Source organism: Adiantum capillus-veneris, chromosome 1 (assembly GCF_014529385.1).
Source record: "Adiantum capillus-veneris isolate H3 chromosome 1, ASM1452938v2, whole genome shotgun sequence".
In the NCBI taxonomy this organism is placed as follows: domain Eukaryota; kingdom Viridiplantae; phylum Streptophyta; class Polypodiopsida; order Polypodiales; family Pteridaceae; genus Adiantum; species Adiantum capillus-veneris.
The window spans coordinates 123518977-123541316 of NC_140931.1; the positions used below are offsets into that span (position 1 = coordinate 123518977).

The 22340-nt window shown below is 43.9% G+C and overlaps 1 protein-coding gene across 1 annotated transcript; it reads left to right on the plus strand.

The window, feature by feature from the left end:
* Positions 1-471: 471 nt before the first annotated feature.
* Positions 472-22125, plus strand: LOC147465483 (uncharacterized). Its single transcript, XM_086520418.1, is given in 13 exon segments — positions 472-574; positions 930-1157; positions 1269-1950; positions 2076-2333; positions 2426-2523; positions 2635-2890; positions 3396-3533; positions 18002-18329; positions 18597-18805; positions 18889-18927; positions 18930-19030; positions 19122-19190; positions 19329-22125. Coding segments are annotated over 13 exon segments (4857 nt in total). The 5' UTR covers positions 472-496; the 3' UTR covers positions 21702-22125.
* The last annotated feature ends 215 nt before the right edge of the window (positions 22126-22340 follow it).

Genomic DNA, 22340 nt, shown 5'->3' on the forward strand with positions numbered 1-22340 from the left:
GTAGTTTCCTATGACGTTATATCTCGCAGTTTAGAGTGGACTCTCGGTACTATTCCATATGATGCTAGATCTTGAATTTTTCTTGGCGTTGTTCCCTATGTCATTAATAAATAATCCTCTTCTTTATTATAAATGATGCTCTTTATAGATATGTTCGAGATCCTCACCCAAATACGCATATGTAAGCTCTTTGCCTTGTGTTCTCATCTTCTAATCACTCCCTTTCACAAAGAGAGCACCCATGGGCCATGCCCCTTATTTCAATACATAGTCATGCTATTGTATTTCCTTTATCCCACTGAAACCTGTACTTCGAGCGGGACAGCTGAACAACGAAATCTAGTTGATACTACAAATATTGCTGATCTGCAGCGGGACTCGGCTCTTAGGAAATGGTATATTCCAAATTGCCAAATAGATTATGATGCCCGTTTAATGCGGGTCAACTTACTAATTCTTTAGTTTAAGACATGGACCTATTTTCAATTTAAATTTCATGGAAGAGTCTCCATCCGCTTGCGCAGAGCCCCTTCTGATCAGTTCGCCAATGGAGGACGGCTCACCATCGCCAATGGTAAGCGCCTCCGTCTCCCCCCCCCCCCCCCCCCCCCCCCCCCCCCCCCCCCCGTCTCCCCCCCCCCCCCCCCCCCCCCCCCCCCCCCCCACACACACACACGCACGCACATACACTTGCGTGCGCACTCACACAAACCTGTTTACGAGCTAGACGCTGCTCATGTGGAATAGAGAAAAGGCGCTTCTCTCCTTTCCTTCTTAACTTGTTGCAACAGGCATTGCAATTTGTAATATCCTCTTGTGGCCGTGGCAAATATCATAGCTAGTCAGTACCCAACAAAATCATGAGTTTCATACAACTTTATCGAGCAAAAATATCAAGTCTAACTTGTGCCCATTTCGTCTTCCTGCAGCCTTATCAACACAATAAAGCAAGCCATTTTCTGTTGCGCCATGGCAACCAGATGTCATGTTTCCTTGTGCCTCCTCAGCAAGAGGTGGACGTCTCTGAATTATGCTTTATCGATCATGGTCAGAGTATACAGGACCAAAAATTCAAGCAATTTTGCAAGCCAAACAATGGTCGCTTTCATGCTCATCTTCACCATGGCGAACTCGTTGAAGACATTTTCTTGGAAGCAGTATTGCTCTTATGTCCATTCATGCGAAAGTTCTGCTGATTTTAGCCCAACTTTTCTTCTGACATGCATATTAACTATGTCTCTAACGTTACATTTGTTGTTGTAATTCAGTGCATGGAAGCAGCAGGTTGTGGTCTTGGTCCATTTCCATGGGAATTTCCAGATTCATGTTTTAAGGTTCTTGATGAAAGCTACAGTCAAGACTTCTTGCATCGCAATGAGGTAAAAGGAGAGCTGCACGTGCACAAGGAGGGTTGTGGTCATGAGCAGATCAGACATGGCGATCACTTGGACTGGCTAGTTCCGTTAAGCGATGGTTCATTTGCTGTCAGCCATGCTCTTGGAAATGATAGCGAAATGTTGGAGCATGGGCGGCTCATAAAGATTGGAGAACCACATCATCAAACAGCTAAGAACCGGGAGACTAGTTCTTTTGCCTTATTCAAATTCGAGGCTCCGCAAATGGGTGCCTCAGATAGTAGAACAAGATCACTTCCTTCCAATGCAGCTGACGAACTTGTGTCAGCTGAGAATTCTTCAGGGCATGTCTTTGATGCAATGCAACCTTTGTTGAAAGAACCAGATGTCAGCATAAATATAGAAAATGATGCTGAACCAATTAAACTGCAAAAGACTGCAATTGATGTTTTTGGAATTTGCTGTCCTGCTGAAGTCCCTTTGGTCAAGAAGATTTTGGAGCCTGCCCCAGGAGTGCAAGAAGTCTATGTGAATGTTGCGGCTAGATTAGTAACGGTGCAACACGATGCTTTTGCCACTCCCCCGGCCAGACTAGGTACAGTTTATCCCATGTATTCTTTCATACTTGCTACCTGACCTCTTATGTTGGAATCTAACAATATTCAATTTTATTCTACCATCATTAAAAATACAAGTGTTTGCTTGCTGCTGAATTGCCAGTCAAATTGCTGAATAATGCACACCTGGAAGCCAGCATCCATGTTACAGGGGAGTGGAAGGCTGCACGCAAATGGCCTTCTCCTTACACGTTTGCCTCTGGGTTTTTTGTCCTTATTGCATTGTTTCAGTATGCATTTTACCCGTTGAAATGGGTTGCTCTTGGGGCTGTGGCAGTGGGTGCCCCACCAATCATTTTGAAAAGTTTCAGAGCCCTGCGGCGTTGTATTCTGGACATCAATATATTGATGATAATTGCAGGCAAGTGATTTTATTGGCTCCAGAGGAACACCGATGCATTCAAGCTTTTTACAAGCTGAATATCAAATCACTGTTCTGCTCGAATTTTGTAGTTGCTGGTTCTATTGCCCTTGGTGACTACCTAGAAGCTGGTCTGATCGTGTTTCTCTTCGCTCTTGCGGAATGGCTTGAGTCAAGGTCATCGGACAGGGTATTTCTCTATTCTTTCAAGTGTTGTTTTTTAGTGCATGCCTGTGGTGCATTGATCAAAATTAGTGAAAAATCTTTCTTCGCTTATCATGACTTTAAAGTCAATGTTCAGGCACGATTAGCGATATCTTCTGTGGCAAGTTTAGCCCCCCAGAGTGCAATCCTTGCAGAAACTGGTGCAAGGGTAAACGTCTCGGAGGTCAAAGTTGGGACAAGGCTTGCTGTGAAAGCTGGAGAGTCAATACCTATTGATGGCACTGTAGTATCTGGGAGGAGTGCTGTAGATGAAAGCAGCTTAACTGGAGAGTCACTGCCTGTAGAGAAGGAGGCTGGTACTCGTGTTTGGGCTGGTACCATCAATATGACAGGTGCTGCTTCTGTGGAAGGAGTGTAAAAGGAGATTGCATTTTTTTGTCTCTATGAATTTAGTATCACTTTTTATGGAGGTTGAAGTCGATGATGATTAAGCTGTGATGCTATTAATTCAGAAATTTCAAGTTCAAACGTTTGTGCTCCTCAACATATGTACACGTACGCACGTGCACATGCACACACGTGTGTAGTGTACACATGCATTTGTGTATGTATGTGTTTACACATATACAGATATACATATATGTGTATGTAGGCATGCTAGGGTGTGTGTACATTTCTATATATTAATGTATGTAAACACATATGTCACATATGAAGTACATACATACAGATACGTGCGTGCCTACCTGCATCATGCATTATATGTATGGATGGATGCATGCATAATGACTTCGTGATGGTATGTAACAATCAATTTTAGCTAGAAAACTGGTTTCTGTAGGAGTTTCAAACGTTCCTGCTATTTCTTCCCACTGAATTTCCTGGGGATTTTGTTAGGATATATCTGTGTTGAAACTTCGGCCTTGGCTGAAGATTCCGCTGTAGCAAGGATGATAAGATTAGTAGAGGAGGCTCAAACTCAACGCTCTCATGTGGAGCAGTTAATGGAGTCATTTGCTAAATACTACACTCCACGTAAGTTCTTCTAGTCTTTCTTCAACGTGTCAATTTTTTAATGTTTTCTCAAATGCGAGGTTAAAAACTAGGTATTGTTCCGGTGGCCCTGTATGTCATCTTCTGTTGAGTTTACAACAATTCTGTGTTCATCGTAATGGCATACAACCTTTTTTTTTGATTGAAGCTGGTTTTCCATCATTGTTACTTTGCACACCTGTTGTTACTCTATCCATCATTTGTCATAGTCTGTAAAGTCTGGTTCAAATTCTGCCCTTAGCAACCTTGGAGTGGAGATTTTCTAATGTTTGAAGGATATTTCAAGATTTCAGCTCCTTTCAAAGCATGAAGATATCTGTTTGAGTTTTATGTACTGAGCTATATTTTTTCATGTATGGAATGTCATAATCAATTCATGTTAGACATTTATTATGATAACATACTCTTAACCTACTTATCCTCTTGCCTCCGGGAAACATGCGAACTAGGTTAATGTACTAAATGTCATGCATACATTACATTAGGACCTCCGTTGTGCATACATGCATAATGTATGGATGATCTGATCTGTCATTCATAATGTTCGTCGAGACATGCAATTATTTATGCTTTGTTGATCATTCAAATGTAACACCTTTTATGGTTGCTAGATGGGTCTACAGAAATTTTAAGGTGGGTGTTATGGACATATATTAAGTAGCTAGGAGAACAGACGAGTTGTATTTAAAGCAGCATCACCTCAAAATGCATTTCAATAGGTCTGAAGCGTGAAAGGGCCAAAACGGCTGAAATGTCTAATTCTGCTGGTGAAATGCCTTGCAATGAAACGTCTGTGACAAAGTTTATCTGTATGGAAACCTAGCCTCCCAAAGTTTTTGTCATATAATTCTAATGCTGTAAAAGCGAGCAATTTATGTATCTTTTGTGTATGCTACAAGAAACTCTTTGTTGAGTTTACTAAACCACTATTTCTACATGGCCTTGTTGGCCCCCTCTCTGTCTCACAACCTAGTCTAGACCATCATAGTTGGTCTCGTTAGATATTTGATGGGTGGAGAGATCACTAATCACTATGATCTCTATGATGATCCGTTGTAAGGTTGTAGGGCCTCATGAGTTCGTTGAGGAGGATTGTCCCTCTACACATCTCTCTCTCTAAAAAGAATCATCAATCGAGCAAGGGAAGAAGTGACGATGTGTGGAAGTGTAAAGTCTAGATCTTCATCATTTCAATTCCGCTGCATCTGACATTGGTATCAGAGCTTTGTAGCTTTTGCACTAATGCGCTAATCTTTGAGTTTTTTTTCCTCTTTGGTGCTTGAGTATGTGTTGTAGGACCGTGCGCCTTGAGCATAGGAAATGCAAACATTGTATACCGGGGGTTATAGTTGTGGTGCACTTGCAAGAGGGTAGTTGACTTGGTGTGCGCGCTCAACCACCTCGACATAAAGAAATTTGAGCGTGGATATTTGCAGTCAAATTCTTCGACATGATAGATCGCATCATTTAAGACATGCATTGGAAACATAAAGATGCTGATTGCGAGAATTAGGATTTGTTAGCGGCCTGTGTCGACAAAGGAAGGCGCCATCCATATCAGCCTATTAGAATTCCAACATTTTAGAAGAGGCATTGCATCGTCATTGATTTGTACAAATCTTTGGCAGCACTTCGGGTCCACACTACATCTTCTTAGCAATCGAAAGCCATCAATCCGAAGCCTAAGGGTTCCAATCCGAGGCAACCACCGTGGGAGTTCATTGGCATCGCGAGCCTACATTTGCAGCCACATTCATTGCAGAGATGAGGATTCATCTAGAGCTTCCATCGTACGACAATCTAGTTGAAGCCCCAAGACGAGCCTCTATCTTTGAGGAGCTATTTGGTGATTTCATGAGACATCATACAGAGGACTTGCCAAGGTTTGTGGGCATTTCAAAGGATATATCTTGCTTCATTTCCCATTCGGCGTTTCTCTCGCCAATCTTCTCGTATAGGGGCAGCATAGGTTGGGTGGTAACCTTCGTAGGCATCAACGTTTGCATATCCAGCCACTTGTTCTACGCACATCCATCCGGTTTGCAGTTTGGCTCACACCATTCGAGTTGGGGCAGCAAAGGCTAGCCGGTAACCAACAAGGGAATCATTTATTTATCATTGAGGAGGCAATCTAGTGGTTGTGAGTAGATGTATCATCACCATCCATGTCTTTTGGACATTTCTACATCACCTGCGGGACCCTCTCTCTCAAAAGTAGCCTTGGAAGACATCATCTAGAAGGCCATTCGTTCAAGACCATCTTATGGCATGCATGGAGTTTGGTACCAATACTTCACCTTAAGTAGGAGGGGATGTCACGTGTACATGGCTCTGTGCGCCACGTGGACATGCTTCATCTCGACTTCCAGAGCCAATTTTGTTCTTATCCCTAGATAGGAGCGTCTAGAATCCTAGGAGGATAAGTACCAACAATTTTGTGAGTGTGTTTGCAAGACTTGGACGAGTTCATTAGATTAGGTTTTTCAGTTTTAGAACCCTCTTGGATAAATGGTTTGTACAAGCGTTTTGATAGATGTTATTACACTTTGGTGGGCATCTGAAATGACGTGCATGTAGGTCTAGGTTAGAGGAATGCATCGGTCCAGTCTGTTCGTCAAATGGGTCACAAAATTGTGAGTTATCGTCAGAGAACTCCCATGTGCGCACATTTTCCCGACTTCGGCACTCCGGACGCGGCACCTCAACAGTCAATATAAAAGGAGCAGCATACTTGTCACGTGTACATGGCTGTGTGCCACGTGGACATGCTTCATCAACTTCGAGAGCAATTTTCCTTTTTTTCCTAGATAGGGATGTCTAGGATTAGTATCGGCAATTTTACGAGCGTGTTTGCAGGGTCTGCATGTCCGGACAAGTCCATTAGATTAGGTTTTCCACTTTTGGAACCCTCTTGCATAAATTGTCACGTGGGCACTTCACTCAGAGCAGATTTCAACTCTAATGGATGCAAAAACAGTTACGTAACTTGTATGGTTTTGTTCAGCATATAATATGACTCTCGTTCAATACATGTACTGTCGCGTGACACATCCCAACCCTATGTGTCCGTAGACAAGCTACACCATAGCAGGGTTTCCATCAAGTCCAGTCAAGTTAGATTAGAAGTGATCTGGCACTTTTGTGAGTCTATTCGTAGACCGTGCATGCCCAGTCACTCAGTGTAGATGCATATCCTCTGGTTGCACACTGCATAAGCATAAGCATTTCCATCAGATTCCATAAGAGTCAGTTTGGGGATTTTTCATATGACTTTATCCCATTTTTCCCTATTTTTAACATTTTTCACTTATTTATTAAGTGACTTTTGTTGGGTACTCAGGAGGGCAAATTGGGTAAGTTAATATATAAGCAAACCCAAGTTAGCACAAATTGGTAGATGAGCCAAGGAGCACAGTAGGCTACCAAGCAACAGGTGTTTCCCTCCCTCTCTCAGCAAGACCCTCTCCAAGTTGCTTGGTGAAGCCCATTCCCCTGCATCATCCTCATCTTGGGATCGCCCACTCTTCTGGCTGCCCTAGCGCTTTCCTCCCATGCAGATATCGCCAGCAAGCATTGAAAGCTAGCGTTTTTCCCACTGGTCACTTCAGCATTTTTGGCCACTACTAACGCCAGGCAAAACTCAGCAATTCAGCGATTTCATCAAGCGAATTGCAGCAGACTACCGAGGCCGGGTAAGGAGTTATTAAGCACTTGGAAAACTGCCATTTTCAGCAAGAAGTCCTCTGCTGCCACAGCGTTTTTTTCAGCCAAGAAACTTCTCCAAAAACGCAGCCTAAGTGCAGGAAAAAGCAGCGTTTTGCTCTCAGCAATTCAGCCCTTGAACCGCAGCAAATACTCAGTGTTTCAGCCGGCAGTAGTACCTTAAAAAACGCAGCAGAATCCTAGATCTCTTCAGCGTTTTTCATCCATTATTCAGCCCGACAAAAACAGTCATTTTTCAGCCACGAAGAAGATAACAAATTTTAGCCTAAGTCGCCGTTGTCATCACCGTCGTCGTCATCGGCATAGTCCCATTGCATACGCATTGTACACCTTTGTGCAATCAAGTAGACCACTCTCGCCGACGAGAGTGGGGCTTTCGGAGGAGGGTTTTACAACCTCTCGGTGTCGTATCTCTTCTCTCTCCTTCTCTCAGTCTCATTCAGTTGCACGCACAATCCACTCACTCTGTTCGTGACCACAGCACTCTACAAGACGGAAAGCTCTCTCTTTCCTTAAAGAACTAAAAGGAACCTTGAGCAATAAAGATCACTAATCTTGAGAAAATACAACATTCATTCCGCTAAACCTTACATTGGTATCAGAGCTTTGGAAGTGTTCTGCATTACTCAAGGGAAGAACCACAATAATTTTTTTGCTTGTGATCGCACGAATCCAAGTTTACTTGGGCGTGGCGATTCCTAATCGTGTTTTGTTGAAGAGTGACAGGAATCCCAAGAAAGAAGGGCTTGTCCAGCCTCCCCTTGTGTCTCTTTTCACTCATTGAGAGCGGACTGTGCACTTAGCGGCCGGCCAATCGACGTGAGGTGGGAAAAAGCAACCTTGGTGTGAGCGCAAGGCCGCCAAGGGGTACGCCCGCAGAAAGGAGTAGAACTCGGGTGTAGAGAAGATCCTTCTCCAACGCGATTTGCAAGCGAAAGAACCCCTCAAGAACCTCAAGACCCTCAAGAACCAAGTTCCTCGCGAGCTTAAGACCCCAAGATCATAGTGCATGGTCGTCACCCGAAGCGGCATGGATACTTCGCATTCAGGTGATGAGCATGAGAGAGGCGACGAAGGATTTTCCCCACCAGGAGATTTTTCCAACCCTCCCTCATCGCCATCTACGCCAGACCCTATGGAGGCAATGATGAAGCAAATGATGGCCATGATGGATAGACAGGAAGACAAGCGCCTTGCTTTAGAACGCGAGCGCGACGCAAGAAAAGAACTGAGGAAGGAAGAAGCGGCAGCAAGAAATGTAGCATTGGAGGCCGAGTGTGAAGCTCGACGAGAGCTACGCACTCAGGAATTGCTTGCCCAAGTTCTCGCCTCGAAGACTGAACCACCCAAAGATCATGGGAGTTTCTCTCGTGGTGCAAGCCACGATGCGGATTCCAACAACCCAGTCACCGAAAAAGTGACTTTCAGTAAGTATGATGGTAAGATGGATGCTACGGTGATTCATTCTTGGTTGCATCAATTTAATGCTTATTTTGCGACAACTAAGAAAACAGAAAATAGCAAAGTTTTGACGGCAGCTATGTACCTTGCCGGTGATGCCATAAATTGGTACCATGCATGGCAAGAGGCACAGCTAGCCGCGCACCTAGAGGCAGCCGACGATTTCACGCTCCTCTCTTTTAGTTGGGCTGATTTCCAAGACAAGCTCAAGGCGCGGTTTATGCCACCTCAGTACCTTGCACGCTTGAAAGAGGATTGGCGTAATCTCAAGCAACATGGTATGCCAGTCATGTCTTTTTCTAACCGTGTTTTGCAGCTAGGCACTCAACTACGTAAGTCGGATGATGAGCGCAAAGAGGCTTTTCTCTATGGGTTAGACGAATACATCAAGTTTGATGTTGAAGTCTTTGACCCCGCGGATCTCAACAAGGTGGTAGCAATCGCTCTCGTCCAAGAGATGAAGCACAACAAGGGAAAGCTTAAGGAGAACAAGTCTTCTCAAGGGACATCTCAGAATTCTCAGAACACACAAAATGGTAAAAATGGTAATTCTTCTAGCCCTTCTTCCTCTAATTCCTCGGAAAAGAACTCTAACAATGAATCTAAGGGTAAATCTAAAGCACTTGCAAAACCTAAGCTAACCCTTGATGAAAAAGCTTCTCAAGGAATTAAAGGAGGATACATCACGTCGGAAGAACAAGTGATTTATGCTAAAGAAGGTAGATGTTTTCAATGTCACATTAAGGGTCACATTAGGAAAAACTGTCCTAAGACAGTCCCACCTAAAGAATTAAAGGCACCTGCAACTACCACAAACTCTGTCACAACACAACCTGCATCTTCTCATGACTCCGACACTCACATTGATGAATCTCTCATGAAGTGTTATGGTCATGTAAAAGGACAGCGTTTTGTTGTATTGTTTGATCCAGGCAGTATGCATGATGTGATTAGTCCCTCTCTTGTTGAGAGAGCCCGCCTAGAGGTTAGTCAGAAATCTCCTCTTGAGGTTTCTGGCTTCGCTCCTGGTATGGACTCTCTTATCACGAAGGAGTGCCTTGATGTGATGTTTATCGTTCAGCGGAGGACCACTGCATCGAGCTTATGGAGGGAGCGCAGCCGGTCAGTAAGGCTCCCTACCGTTTGAACAAGTCACAGGAGGAAGAGTTAGAGCAACAACTCACGGAGTTGGTGGCTAGAGGATTCATACGTCCTAGTGTAAGCCCTTTTGCTGCCCCTATTTTGTTCGTTCGCAAGAAGGATGGTTCGTCTCGTTTGTGTGTTGATTACAGGGCATTAAACAAGATGACCGTCAAGAACAAGTTTCCGATGCCTCACATTGAGTATATCTTGGATAGGCTCAATGGGGCAAAGGTTTTCAGCAAGGTCGATCTCAAAAGTGGATACCATCGGGTACGGGTATTCAAAGGCGACATTTTCAAGACTACCTTTCGCACCGAGCGAGGGCAATGGGAGTATATTGTTATGCCTTTTGGATTGACAGGAGCCGTGGGTACGTTCAATCGTCTCATGGTAGGTCGTTTCGGCGACATGGTAGGTGTATGTGTGTTCATCTTTTTAGATGATATTCTCATTTTTTCTGCATCGTGGGAACAACATGAAAGGGGTGTTGAAAGGGTATTAACTCGTTTGGATGAGTGTCAGTTGTACATTGCAGCTAAGAAGTCTGAATTTTTTCTTACTGAAGTCACTTATCTGGGTTATATCATTTCTGCAGAAGGCGTCAAGCTAGACCCCGCGAAGGTGGAACAGGTTTGTAATTGGGATTTGCCCAAAACTGCATATGATGTGCGTTCTTTTCTTGGTTTATGTGAAGCATATAGTTTGCACATAGAGAATTTTGCACGCATTGTTGCACCTATGATTGATGTTTTGAAAGGGGTAAAGACTCGCCGTTCTTTTCTTGGTTTATGTGAAGCATATAGTTTGCACATAGAGAATTTTGCACGCATTGTTGCACCTATGATTGAGGCTTTCACAGCTCTAAAGGTTGCGGTGATGGAAGCTCCGTGTCTTATCCTTGCTTCTTGGGATGATCCCTTTGAGGTATGGACGGATGCGAGCAATGTCGCCATAGGCGCTGTGCTCCAGCAGCATGGTCGTCTTGTAGCTTTCCTTAGCCGGAAGCTCAATAGTGCGGAAAAGAATTATTCAGTTTATGATAAAGAACTTTTGTCTGTCATTCACTCTCTTAAGCATTGGAAGCATTTCTTGTATGGTAGAGAGTTTACAGTACGCACAGATCATCAAGCCCTCAAGTGGCTCCAGTCTATGCCTAGTGCACATTGGAGTGATCGCCAAGCGCGGTGGTCATAATTTTTTGAGCAATTTGGAGGTTTGATTGAGTATGTGCCTGGAAAAGTTAACCCTGTTGCAGATGCATTGAGTCGCAAAGGACAAATTTTGGCTCTTGAGTCAAAAACCACATTTTCTATACATGGTGAGTCTTTTGACAGCATGAAGAATCAATATGCAGATTCGGAGTTTGGTAAGTAATTGCAGGCGCTTGCTTTGTGAGGATTCTAGGTGCTAATCCTTAATTAAGTACTTAAACTCATGATTAAGACTTAAGAAACTGAAACTGAACTTAGAACAAGACTTAGAAGACTCTGTGTTTGATTGATTGAAATGTGTGATACAAGGGTTCCTTTTATAGGAATTGAATAGTCATCAGTGAAGAGGCATGTCTCTTTGTGAAGAGACACGACTTTAGGCGAAAAGACACATCCTTTCGGCGAAGAGCTGCAACCATTGGACGAAGAGTCGCACCCGTAGAGCAAAGGGGTGTGACCAGTTGTCGAAGGAGTTTGGCTTTTGGCGAAGAGACACGTCCTTTGGGCGAAGGGGTGTGACCATCCAAGCGCAGGGGTCCTCCTTGGCATGGCACTTCGCGTATCTGCAACTAGGAGTAGATGTATTGCTGTTAACATAGTCACAATCGTGACATTCCCTCCCATTTAAAATGAGAGCCCGTATCAAAGAAATGACTTTTGATGTTGATAGAACACTGGAAAAGCATTGAATCTTCGAAAATCTTCAGTTTTTTGAGTTATCAGAAACCTTTGTCTTGAACCTTTGTTTCTTGCGAAACCTTTTTGCTTTGACTGCTAAATCCCATGTCATTGCATTATTCAAAGACTTTTTAGAGGCATCTGGCATAATCAGGTTGATTGCAACAAGAGGTTTATCTTCAAAATCCTTCGTGTGATGTAAGATTTCTGGTTCAAAATTTTTCAGTAACTGCGAAATATTTGGGGAAGAGGAAATCAACTTTAGTAATCTCTGGAGAGGATTTTGTCTTGAGACTGTAATCATCTTCCAATAATGAATCCCAAAATTCTTCAGAATCATCTTCAGGAACTGTAACTTCATCACTTGTAATTGGCATATCATCATCCAATAAAGAATCAAAGAAAGCATAGTCGTCTTCAGACTCGGAATCTGCAACTATATCTTTATCTTTGTCTATATCTTTATCTTTGTCTTCATCAATTGATTCATGATAAGTTAATGAATTAAAAAATTCATCAATAATAATATCTGCATCTGCATCGGAAATCATATTCTCTTCATAATCCACTGTATCATGCTGTTTGCAATTGACTAGTACACGTGAGGCTTGAATCACTCTTTCCGCATGAGAAAGCCCGTGTAAAGTCAATTCACGTCCATCTTTGAACAAATTGATAGTATGTCCTCGAAAGCTAATTGTTGGATCATATTGGAATAACCAATGCTGACCAAGAATCATGTCGTAATAAGATAAAGGCATGACTTCAAAATCCAGTTGATCTGCATAAGTTTGAATCTCGAACTGCAACTGTCGAATTGTCTGATCACAAGTCAAAATTGATCCATCTGCTAATTCCACATCATATAAGTGAGATGTCTTTTGAGTTGGTAAGCCAAGTTGTTGAACTATCTGAGTGCTGACGAAATTATTCGAGCATCCGCTGTCCACTAAAATATTGATGGAGCGACCATTGAGTAGTCCAAGAAGGCTCAAAACTTGCTTTGAGAGAGGCTCCAAAACTGAAGAATTGCACTGAGCATGCTTCATAAGAATACTCGTATCCTCAGAGACACGAATCGTATTGACCACAGATTTTCCTTTATCCTTAGCAGAATCTAGTTGTTCAGAATTCGATGATGTTTCCGCTTTTGAATTTCTTTTCAAATTAGACGGATTTGGTCTCTTTGGACATTGATACCATCTATGGTCACCACTGCAAATTGTACATAATCCTTCCTTCTTTGAAGTCGAAGATGAATTTGACGAAGAGCCTTGCTGAGTATTGGAATGCTGATCTTGAGAAAAATCACGTCCATTACCACGATCAAGTGGAGGAACATGTGAAGAAGATCTGCTTTCAGATTGTCGATGTTGAGAATAGAACCTTGAAGTTGAATAAGGTTGTGTTGCTTGCTGTCTGAACTGAGACTGATGTTGCTGACTTTGGCTATAGTTGTCTCTGCGATCGCGCTGTGAAAAGCGAGTGCTGTTTGAAGATCTGTTACCAGGGAGAAAATTCCGTGTAGGGCGTCGATTATCGCCAAGACGCTCCACATAGGCAATTGCAGCATCCAAGGTGGTAGGGTTGTATTTGTGCACATCATCCTTCAGGTTGGGTTCAAGTCCGTCGATAAAGCTGTGAAGTTTATCAGAGGGACTAAGGGTCTCTATCTCCAGAGTTAGCCTTTGGAACTCTGTGATGTACGCGGCCAAGGAACCTGTCTGGCTCAGGCGGCGAAGAGAGGACCGGGCATGAAAATCCGCATTGGCAGGTTCGAACGCCTTGCGAATAGCACGCCGGAATTTATCCCAAGAAGGTGTGTTTTTACCATCAGCAACCCGTCGTTGCCACCAAAGAAATGCTGTGTCCTTGAGCAGAGAGCTAGCAAGTGCAACTTTTTTACTCTCGACCAAGTCCGTGTTCGATAAGTAAATCTCCATTTTGAACAGCCATTGGTCCAGCACGCGCTTGTCGCGGCGACCAGTGTATGGTTCTGGCAATTTAACATCAAGCTTCTTCTTCTGTGCAGCATTAAAAATTTTATAAAGTAATTGAAGTTCGCGATTGTCTACCTCTTCAGCTGGATCTGGTTCGTTCGGTTCATCCACTGAAGCTTCGGAAGGTGTTGAAGATGTTGCATTAGTAGTTCGAGAAACAGCAGGTCTACTTCGAGAAGTGTTTTCCATGTGCATCTCATCCAAGCGAGTGTGAAGTGATGCGAGGCTTATGGAAAGTGTGGCCATCTGCTCCTTGATGAGAGTAAGAGCATCGTCAGATTGACCACCTCCGTCCTGAGAATTCGGCATGGTTACGCCTCAATGGGAATTCTCGAACAGATGTAAGTTCTGGGTTGGGAACAGGTTCTGGAACGGGTTCTCCGTGAGCGGAAAATCTCTATGAAATAAGTTCGTGCTCGGGAGTCGGGGAATCGGGAATAATTATCACTGCCGGTTCTAAGCAGGGAAATTCACCTGCAAAATTTCATCGGGAAAAATCTGCGTAGTGGTTCGCGTCGGCCATGTGTGCGTAGTGGTTCGCGTAGTGGTTCGCGTCGCACAATCTCGAAGGGACACCACCCGATGAGGAGGCCAGGTACGTGGCACTCCCGCACACCCACATTTGCATCCCTGTCCTTTGTTCTATTATCTATATGTATGTAATTGGAACAGAATAGATTTAAGTTACCTCATGCTTGTATGCACATGCGTACCATCTTTCTTCTGCTTCCATGCAACTCCGGGAAGGGGTAGAGTGTAGGGGCGAGGGTGAGAGGCTCACAACCTTTGGGTCCCGGAAAAAATTTGCTCTGATACCACTGTGAGGATTCTAGGTGCTAATCCTTAATTAAGTACTTAAACTCATGATTAAGACTTAAGAAACTGAAACTGAACTTAGAACAACTTAGAAGACTCTGTGTTTGATTGATTGAAATGTGTGATACAAGGGTTCCTTTTATAGGAATTGAATAGTCATCAGTGAAGAGGCATGTCTCTTTGTGAAGAGACATGACTTTAGGCGAAAAGACACATCCTTTCGGCGAAGAGCTGCAACCATTGGGCGAAGAGTCGCACCCGTAGAGCAAAAGGGTGTGACCAATCGTTGAAGGAGTGTGGCTTTTGGCGAAGAGACACGTCCTTTGGGCAAAGGGGTGTGACTATCCAAGCGCAGGGGTCCTCCTTGGCATGGCACTTCGCGTATCTGCAACTAGGAGTAGATGTATTGTTGTTAACATAGTCACAATCGTGACATGCTTCCCAAGGGCCCAACAACTATCTCATTTGTGATGGATTGTTATTTTTTCGTCAGCGTCTATGTGTGTTGCCCTCTCTCAGGCCAGCCATATTGCATGATGCACATGACTCCATCACGGGTGGGCACATGGGTATGAACACCACATTGGAAAAGATTGAACGATTTTTCTATTGGCCTAAAATGCGAAAAGATGTGTTTAGTTATGTCACACATTGCACTATATGTCAAAAAGTGAAAGCTCCTCGGGGTAAGCAGCAAGGCCTTTTGCTTCCGCTGCCTATTCCCGAGGGACCTTTTCAGGATATCTCTATGGATTTTGTGACTAACTTACCACCAAGTCAGCATTCAAGGAACACTCAATGTTTAACTATTGTTGATCGTTTTAGCAAATTTTGCATGTTGATTCCTTGTAAGGCCACAGTTACTGCACAAGATGTTGCACGATTGTTCATAAAGCATTGGTACCCCCTCTGTGGTTTGCCAAAGTCCATTGTTTCAGATAGGGATGTTAAGTTTACGTCCAACTTTTGGTGTGCACTCTTTGAAAATTTTGGCACAAAGTTAAATTTTTCATCCGCTTTTCATCACAATCAGATGGTCAAACGGAAATTTATAATGAGTTGGCTTTTGATGTGTTGAAGTCTTATGTTCATGATCAGCAGTCTCAATGGGAGCTATATCTCCCATTGGTACAGGCTATTCTCAATGATTCCTTCTTTTCTGCTATTGGTCGAACTCTGTATGAGATAGCTTTTGGCCGCCGATTCCAGTCATTGTTGACTCGATCGGTCAGTCAAATGCCTGATGCCAATGCTGAGAGTCAGTCATTGGATGAGATTTCTGAGAGTGTGAAGCTTCGGCTAAGCAAGGCTCATGAATCTTATTCTCGACAGGTTAACAAGCATCGTCAGGAGGACTCGATCAAGGAAGGAGATTGGGTGTATCTACGAATTATGAAACAGCGTCTTAAGCAAGTTGGAAAGAAATGTCCTAAATTATCTTTTCGTATGTATGGTCCATTTCCAGTCATCAAAAAGATTAATGAGGTTTCAATGAAATTGAAGTTGCCTAACTCATGGTCAATGCACAACGTTTTCCATGTTTCTTGGTTGAAAGTGTTTCAGGGAACACCTCCAAAGGACGTTTCGAAAGAAGAAGAACCGGAGATCATCGATGAAGCAGAAGTTATGGAGCCGGAGCAAGTCTTGTTGCATCGGTTTCGCCATGGTTCGAAGAAACAAGTACGACAGTATTTTTTGAAGTTCAAAGATCGAGGAACCCATGAAGCGGTGTGGGTAGACGAAGAGTTCTTCAAGGATTATCCAGAGTTGTTGGCAGACTACAAGGAAGCCATGCAGCTCGGTACCAGTACCTCACTTTAAAAAAGAGGGGGTGTCAGTGACACATCCCAACCCTATGTGTCCGTGGACAAGCTACATCATAGCAGGGTTTCCGTCAAGTCCAGTCAAGTTAGATTAGAAGTGATCTGACACTTTTGTGAGTCTATTCGTAGACCGTGCATGCCCAATCACTCAGTGTAGATGCATATCCTCTGGTTGCACACTGCATAAGCATAAGCATTTCCATCAGATTCCATCAGAGTCAGTTTGAGGATTTTTCAAATGACTTTATCCCATTTTTCCCTATTTTTAACATTTTTCACTTATTTATTATGTGACATTTGTTGGGTACTCAGTAGGGCAAATTGGGTAAGTTAATCTATAAGCAAACCCAAGTTAGCACAAATTGGCAGATGAGCCAAGGAGCACAGCAGGCTACCAAGCAACAGGTGTTTCCCTCCCTCTCTCAGCAAGACCCTCTCCAAGCAACTTGGTGAGGCCCATTCCCCCGCATCATCCTCATCTTGGGATCGCCCACTCTTCTGGCTGCCCTAGCACTTTCCTCCTATGCAGATATCGCCAGCAAGCATTGAAAGTTAGCGTTTTTCCCACTCGTCACTTCAGCGTTTTTGGCCACTATTAACGCCAGGCAAAACTCGGCAATTCAGCGATTTCATCAAGCAAATTGCAGCAGACTACCGAGGCCGGGTAAGGAGTTATTAAGCACTTGGAAAACTGCCATTTTCAGCAACAAGTCCTCTGCTGCCACAGCGTTTTTTTCAGCCAAGAAACTTCTCCAAAAACGCAGCCTAAGTGCAGGAAAAAGCAGCGTTTTGCTCTCAGCAATTCAGCCCTTGAACCGCAGCAGATACTTAGTGTTTCAGCCGGCAGTAGTACCTTCAAAAACGCAGCAGAATCCTAGATCTCTTTAGCGTTTTTCATCCATTATTTAGCCCGACAAAAACAGTCATTTTTCAGCCACGAAGAAGATAACAAATTTCAGCCTAAGTCGCCGTTGTCATCACCGTCGTCGTCATCGGCATAGTCCCATTGCATCAGTCCATTGCATACGCATTGTACACCTTTGTGCAATCAAGTAGACCAGTCTCGCCGACGAGAGTGGGGCCTTCGGAGGAGGGTTTTACAACCTCTCGGTGTCGTATCTCTTCTCTCTCCTTCTCTCAGTCTCATTCAGTTGCACGCACAATCCACTCACTCTGTTCGTGACCACAGCACTCTACAAGACGGAAAGCTCTCTCTTTCCTTAAAGAACTAAAAGGAACCTTGAGCAATAAAGATCACTAATCTTGAGAAAATACAACATTCATTCCGCTAAACCTTACATGCACATACATATATGTGGTATGTAGGCATTTCAGTTAGACGTTTTCCCAAGGTCTTTATGGAGGCTTGAACATTTTGGGGTGAAACATTGCATTTCGGCTATGGAAGTCTAGAGCTGAAACATAGTGCAGTGATGCTGATTTAAAGTAATGACATGATTCGAGGTCTAGAGCTGAAACATAGCGCAGTGACGCGGATTTAAAGTAATGACATGATTCGAGGATAGACTAATGAGATTGTCCAATGCTTTTTTTAACATCATCTAATGCAGATTAATTTTTTTCATGATGTGCAGTTGTGATAGCTGGTGCTTTGGCTTTCACAATAATTCCAGTAAGTGTACATGCGCACAACATTCGGCACTGGATGTACTTGGCATTAGTTCTACTTGTTGTGGCTTGCCCTTGCGCTCTTGTGATCTCCACTCCTGTTACAACAACCTGTGCAATAGCACAAGCTGCTCGATTGGGTCTCCTTGTGAAGGGTGGAAAACACTTGGAAGCTCTTGGAAAGCTGAAAGTTGTTGCTATGGATAAGACTGGCACGCTTACTGAGGGTTGCTTTCAAATAATAGAAGTGCATGCCTTAAACAAGGAAGCCGATCTACAAGATGTCCTATTTTGGTAAACTACTCTCTATATGGTCGACTTTTTAATTGTGCAAATTAGTCTATTATACCTTTACAAGGACACAAAGTCTTCAACTTGAGAATGTGGGAGAAGGGTCAGAAAAAAGGCTTAAACACAACTATTGCACACAATCTAGTCATGTTAATGGAGTACGGAGTACAAAACAATTTGTGTATTGACCAAGAAATTGACTACACAAAATCAACAGACACTTATGAACCTGAAAAATGAAGAATTTTCTATGTTGAATCATTGCTTCAGGCTATCATGCATTGAGAGCAAAGCAAGCCATCCCATTGCATCAGCTATAGTGGACTATGCTAGGCTGCATGGGGCACAATCAGGAAATGCTGAGGTCGTTGTGGATGAATTTAGAGTACTTCCTGGAGAAGGTGTGAGCGGAATCGTCAATGGTCATAAAATTGCTGTTGGGAATGAACGCTTAGCCAGTCGGCTCCTTTGGTTGGAAGGTAACTGTTTCTATATCAGGCATCATGTTTGTCAAATATGGCTCTCTGCAGAGTAATACTTAACATGCCTTACGTAGCTTCAGGTGCCGATTCTGCTCTTCTGGAGAGTTGGAAAAGCCAGGGTTAACAATCTGCTGGATTGGTGTGGATGAAAAGCCAATATTGATTATGAGTGCTGGTGACCAGCTTCGACCAGAAGCCAGGGAGGCTGTGAGAGACATGAGGGTAAGCCTTGTCATCGAAGTTGTTCTTGGTTATAATTAAGTAGCAGAGTAATGAGAATTTTACGGTCTCGCTTGAGACCGCATTGTTTCAGAGATTGGGTCTCCGACTAGCTATGCTAACTGGAGATAGTTTGGAAGTGGCCAATAATGTACAGAGAAAGGTATTGACTTCTTCCTTTTCGGGTCTAAAGACAAAGGCACTCTGCATACATCATGACAATGCCGCTGTATATATCATGGTTTGCTACACTTCACACCAGTATAGATGAACAAATCTGATTTCCTAGTCTTGCTTGCAGCTTGGACAAATTGATGTGCATGCTCAATTGCTTCCTGAAGGCAAGGTGGAGGTGCTTCAGCAATTAAAAGCAGCCGGCCTTACTGGTATGGTTGGTGATGGAATTAATGATGCCCCGGCATTAGCGGCTGCTGATGTTGGCATTGCTATGGGCGTTGCTGGTACTGCCATTGCTATGGAGACAGCTGACATAGCCCTCATGACTAACGATCTCCGAAAGCTACCAGTTGCTGTGAGACTTGGCCAAAAAGCTCGCAGGAAGATCCTGCAAAATATTTTTTTATCAATTACAACCAAAGTGCTGGTGATTGTGCTTGCAGCAGTCGGATATGCATCTCTTTGGGGTGCTGTCCTTGCAGATGTTGGCACTTGCCTACTTGTTATATTTAACAGCATGCTGTTGCTAGAAAGGAAGAAGGATGAAGCAGGACGTCTAGGATTATTTACATTTTGGCGGAAACCCAAAAGCAAAGTTTGCCAGAAAGGTGTCCTGCTGAGCAGTGAGGAGTACATGGACACGGAAGCTGAACCCTGCTGCCCAAAGAAAATGGAAAATAACGGAGAATCTGCCCAAAGTACCAAGCAGGAAAATCAGTCGAGTCAGTCCTGTTGTTCAGCGAAGTCTTGTTGTGATATGAGGGGTGCAAACAATGGAATGAGACGAAGAGTGAGCAATAGAGACACCTATGATAAAGATTGCCTAGGCATAGATGAAGGAATCTGCTCATCAATTAACATTCCAGAGCTTGAAGGCTTACTCTTGAAGCAATCAGACAGTAGAAGAAACTTGAGCGAGTGCTCTTGTTGCTCTAGTAAATGTTGTACTGGCTGTAGTAGCAGGAACACCACTACCAGTATGATGCAAGCAGAAAGTGATGCCTCTTGTGGCATCACCATAAAACCCAATGTCCTAGAGACTCCATACAGCTCTAGGCAAGCCGTGAACTTGTGTACCTCAAGGGGCACAGCTGGTCAGTGCTTCACTACCAATAGTTCATTGGGTGCTACCCCGGTGTGCTGTGCTGCTAAAAGCCAAAGTCCTCCAAAATTACTACTTTCACCCATCAATTGTTGTGAGAAAGGATGTTGTGAAGGTGCTGCCATGACAAGACAGAGCTGGACACCTGATGCTTCACTCGGTGCTACCCCTGCCTGTTGTGCCTTGAAAAGCCAAGCCCCAGCTCCAAGCGTACAGCTTAAATCCCTTGATGGTTGTGAGAAGGGATGCTGTAAAGGGCCAACCCGAAAGGCAGATGAGTCAGAAATAGGAGTGCCAATGCAGAAGAAGTCTGAAAGTACTGCAAGGATTGGCCATTGCTGCGGAACCACTAAGCCTTTGGTTGCTACTGTTGCATGTAGTATGCCTGGAAGCAAAGTTCCAGCTTCAAGTTTACGGCTCAAATCTATTGATGGTTGTGAATGGGGAAGTTGCCAAGGAGGAAGCCAAAAGGTATGTGAGTTCACAGCAGGGAAGCCATCGCAAAGCAATAATGAAGGTGCTGCCACAGCAATGCAATGCTGCACAAATGATATTTCGTTGGGTAGTTCCCCTGCTTGTTGTCTTTCTGAAGGCAAAGCCCTAGCTCCAAGCTTACAGCTCAAATCTATAGACGACTGTGAAAGGGGATGTTGTGAAGGGGAGATCCGAAAGGCATGCGAGTCTACAGCAGGGGATCCATTACAAAGGAAATTTAAAGGTGCTGCTACAACTGGCCAGTGCTGCACAAACAAAACCTTATTGGGTAGTCCAAAGACAGGCGAGTCTACTGCAGGTGGGCCATTGCAAAGGAAACCTGATGGTGCTGCCAAAACTGGCCAATGCTGCACAAACAATACTCATTTGGGCAGTTCCCCTGCATGTGTGTCTGAAAGCAAAGCCCCACCTCCCAGCCTGCAGCTTAAATCTATTGACGTTTGTCAACTGGGATGTTGCAAAGGGGGGAGCCATAAGGCAGATGAGTCTACAGCAGGAGAGCCATTTCAAAGGAAATTTGAAGATGCCGCTGAAAGGGACCTGTGCTGCACAAACAATACCTTGTTGGGTGCTTGTGCTTCCGAAGGCCAAGCCCCAGCTCAAAGCTTGCAGCTCAAATCCGTTGATGGTTGTAAACGGGGTTGTTGTCAAGGGGGGAGCCGAAAGTTAGACGAGTCTATAGCAGTGGAGCCATTGCAAAGAAAATTTGTAGGTGCCACCATGACTGACGAGCGCTGCCCAAACATTGCTTTGTCGGGTGCTTCTCCTGCATTTTGTTCATCTGAAAGCAAAGCCCCAGCTGCAAGCTTACAGCTCAAATCCTTCGATGGCTGTGAACGGCCATGTTGTGAAAGCCAGAGCCTAAAGGCAGACATGCCAGCAGCAGCGCAACCAATATGAAAGAATTTAGGAAGCGTTGCCGCGACAGGCCATTGCTGCACAATGAACACATCTTTGAGTGCTCCTCCTGCGTGTTGTACGTCTAAAAGCGAAGCCCTTCCAAGCATAGTACAGCTTGACTCCAACAGTGGATGTGAAGAGGGATGTTGTAACATGTGGACAGAGGATGGGGAACCCAGTGCGAAGGGAATGTGAAAGTGATGAAGGAAGCTACGAAACAATATGTAGACATGCTTTGTCTCCCCCCCCCCCCCCCCCCCAAGCTACCTGCATGAGGTAGGGGTTGAACCAGTGGCCACAGTTAAAGCCCCTCTCCTTCTCCTTGACAAAAGCATATGTAAATAGGCCTATGTTCATCGTTTCTTCTTAAGTATGTAGCAACCTAAGTAAGTAAATAGTAGTCCAGTATCCTCATTTAAGACTATTGGAGAGGCCAAATGAAACTAAGACTACTCTTAAATTTTGAAAAAATATATTGTAAAAGTAGGTCTGGCAAACCAGAAAATCCAATTTGAAACATAACAAGTGATAGAATCACGAGGCTTGCTTTGTTGCTTGGTTGGTAAATGATTAGGGAAAACTAACCCACTAATCTTATGTAAACGAATACAATAGCCATAGCGATACTCAATTGTCACT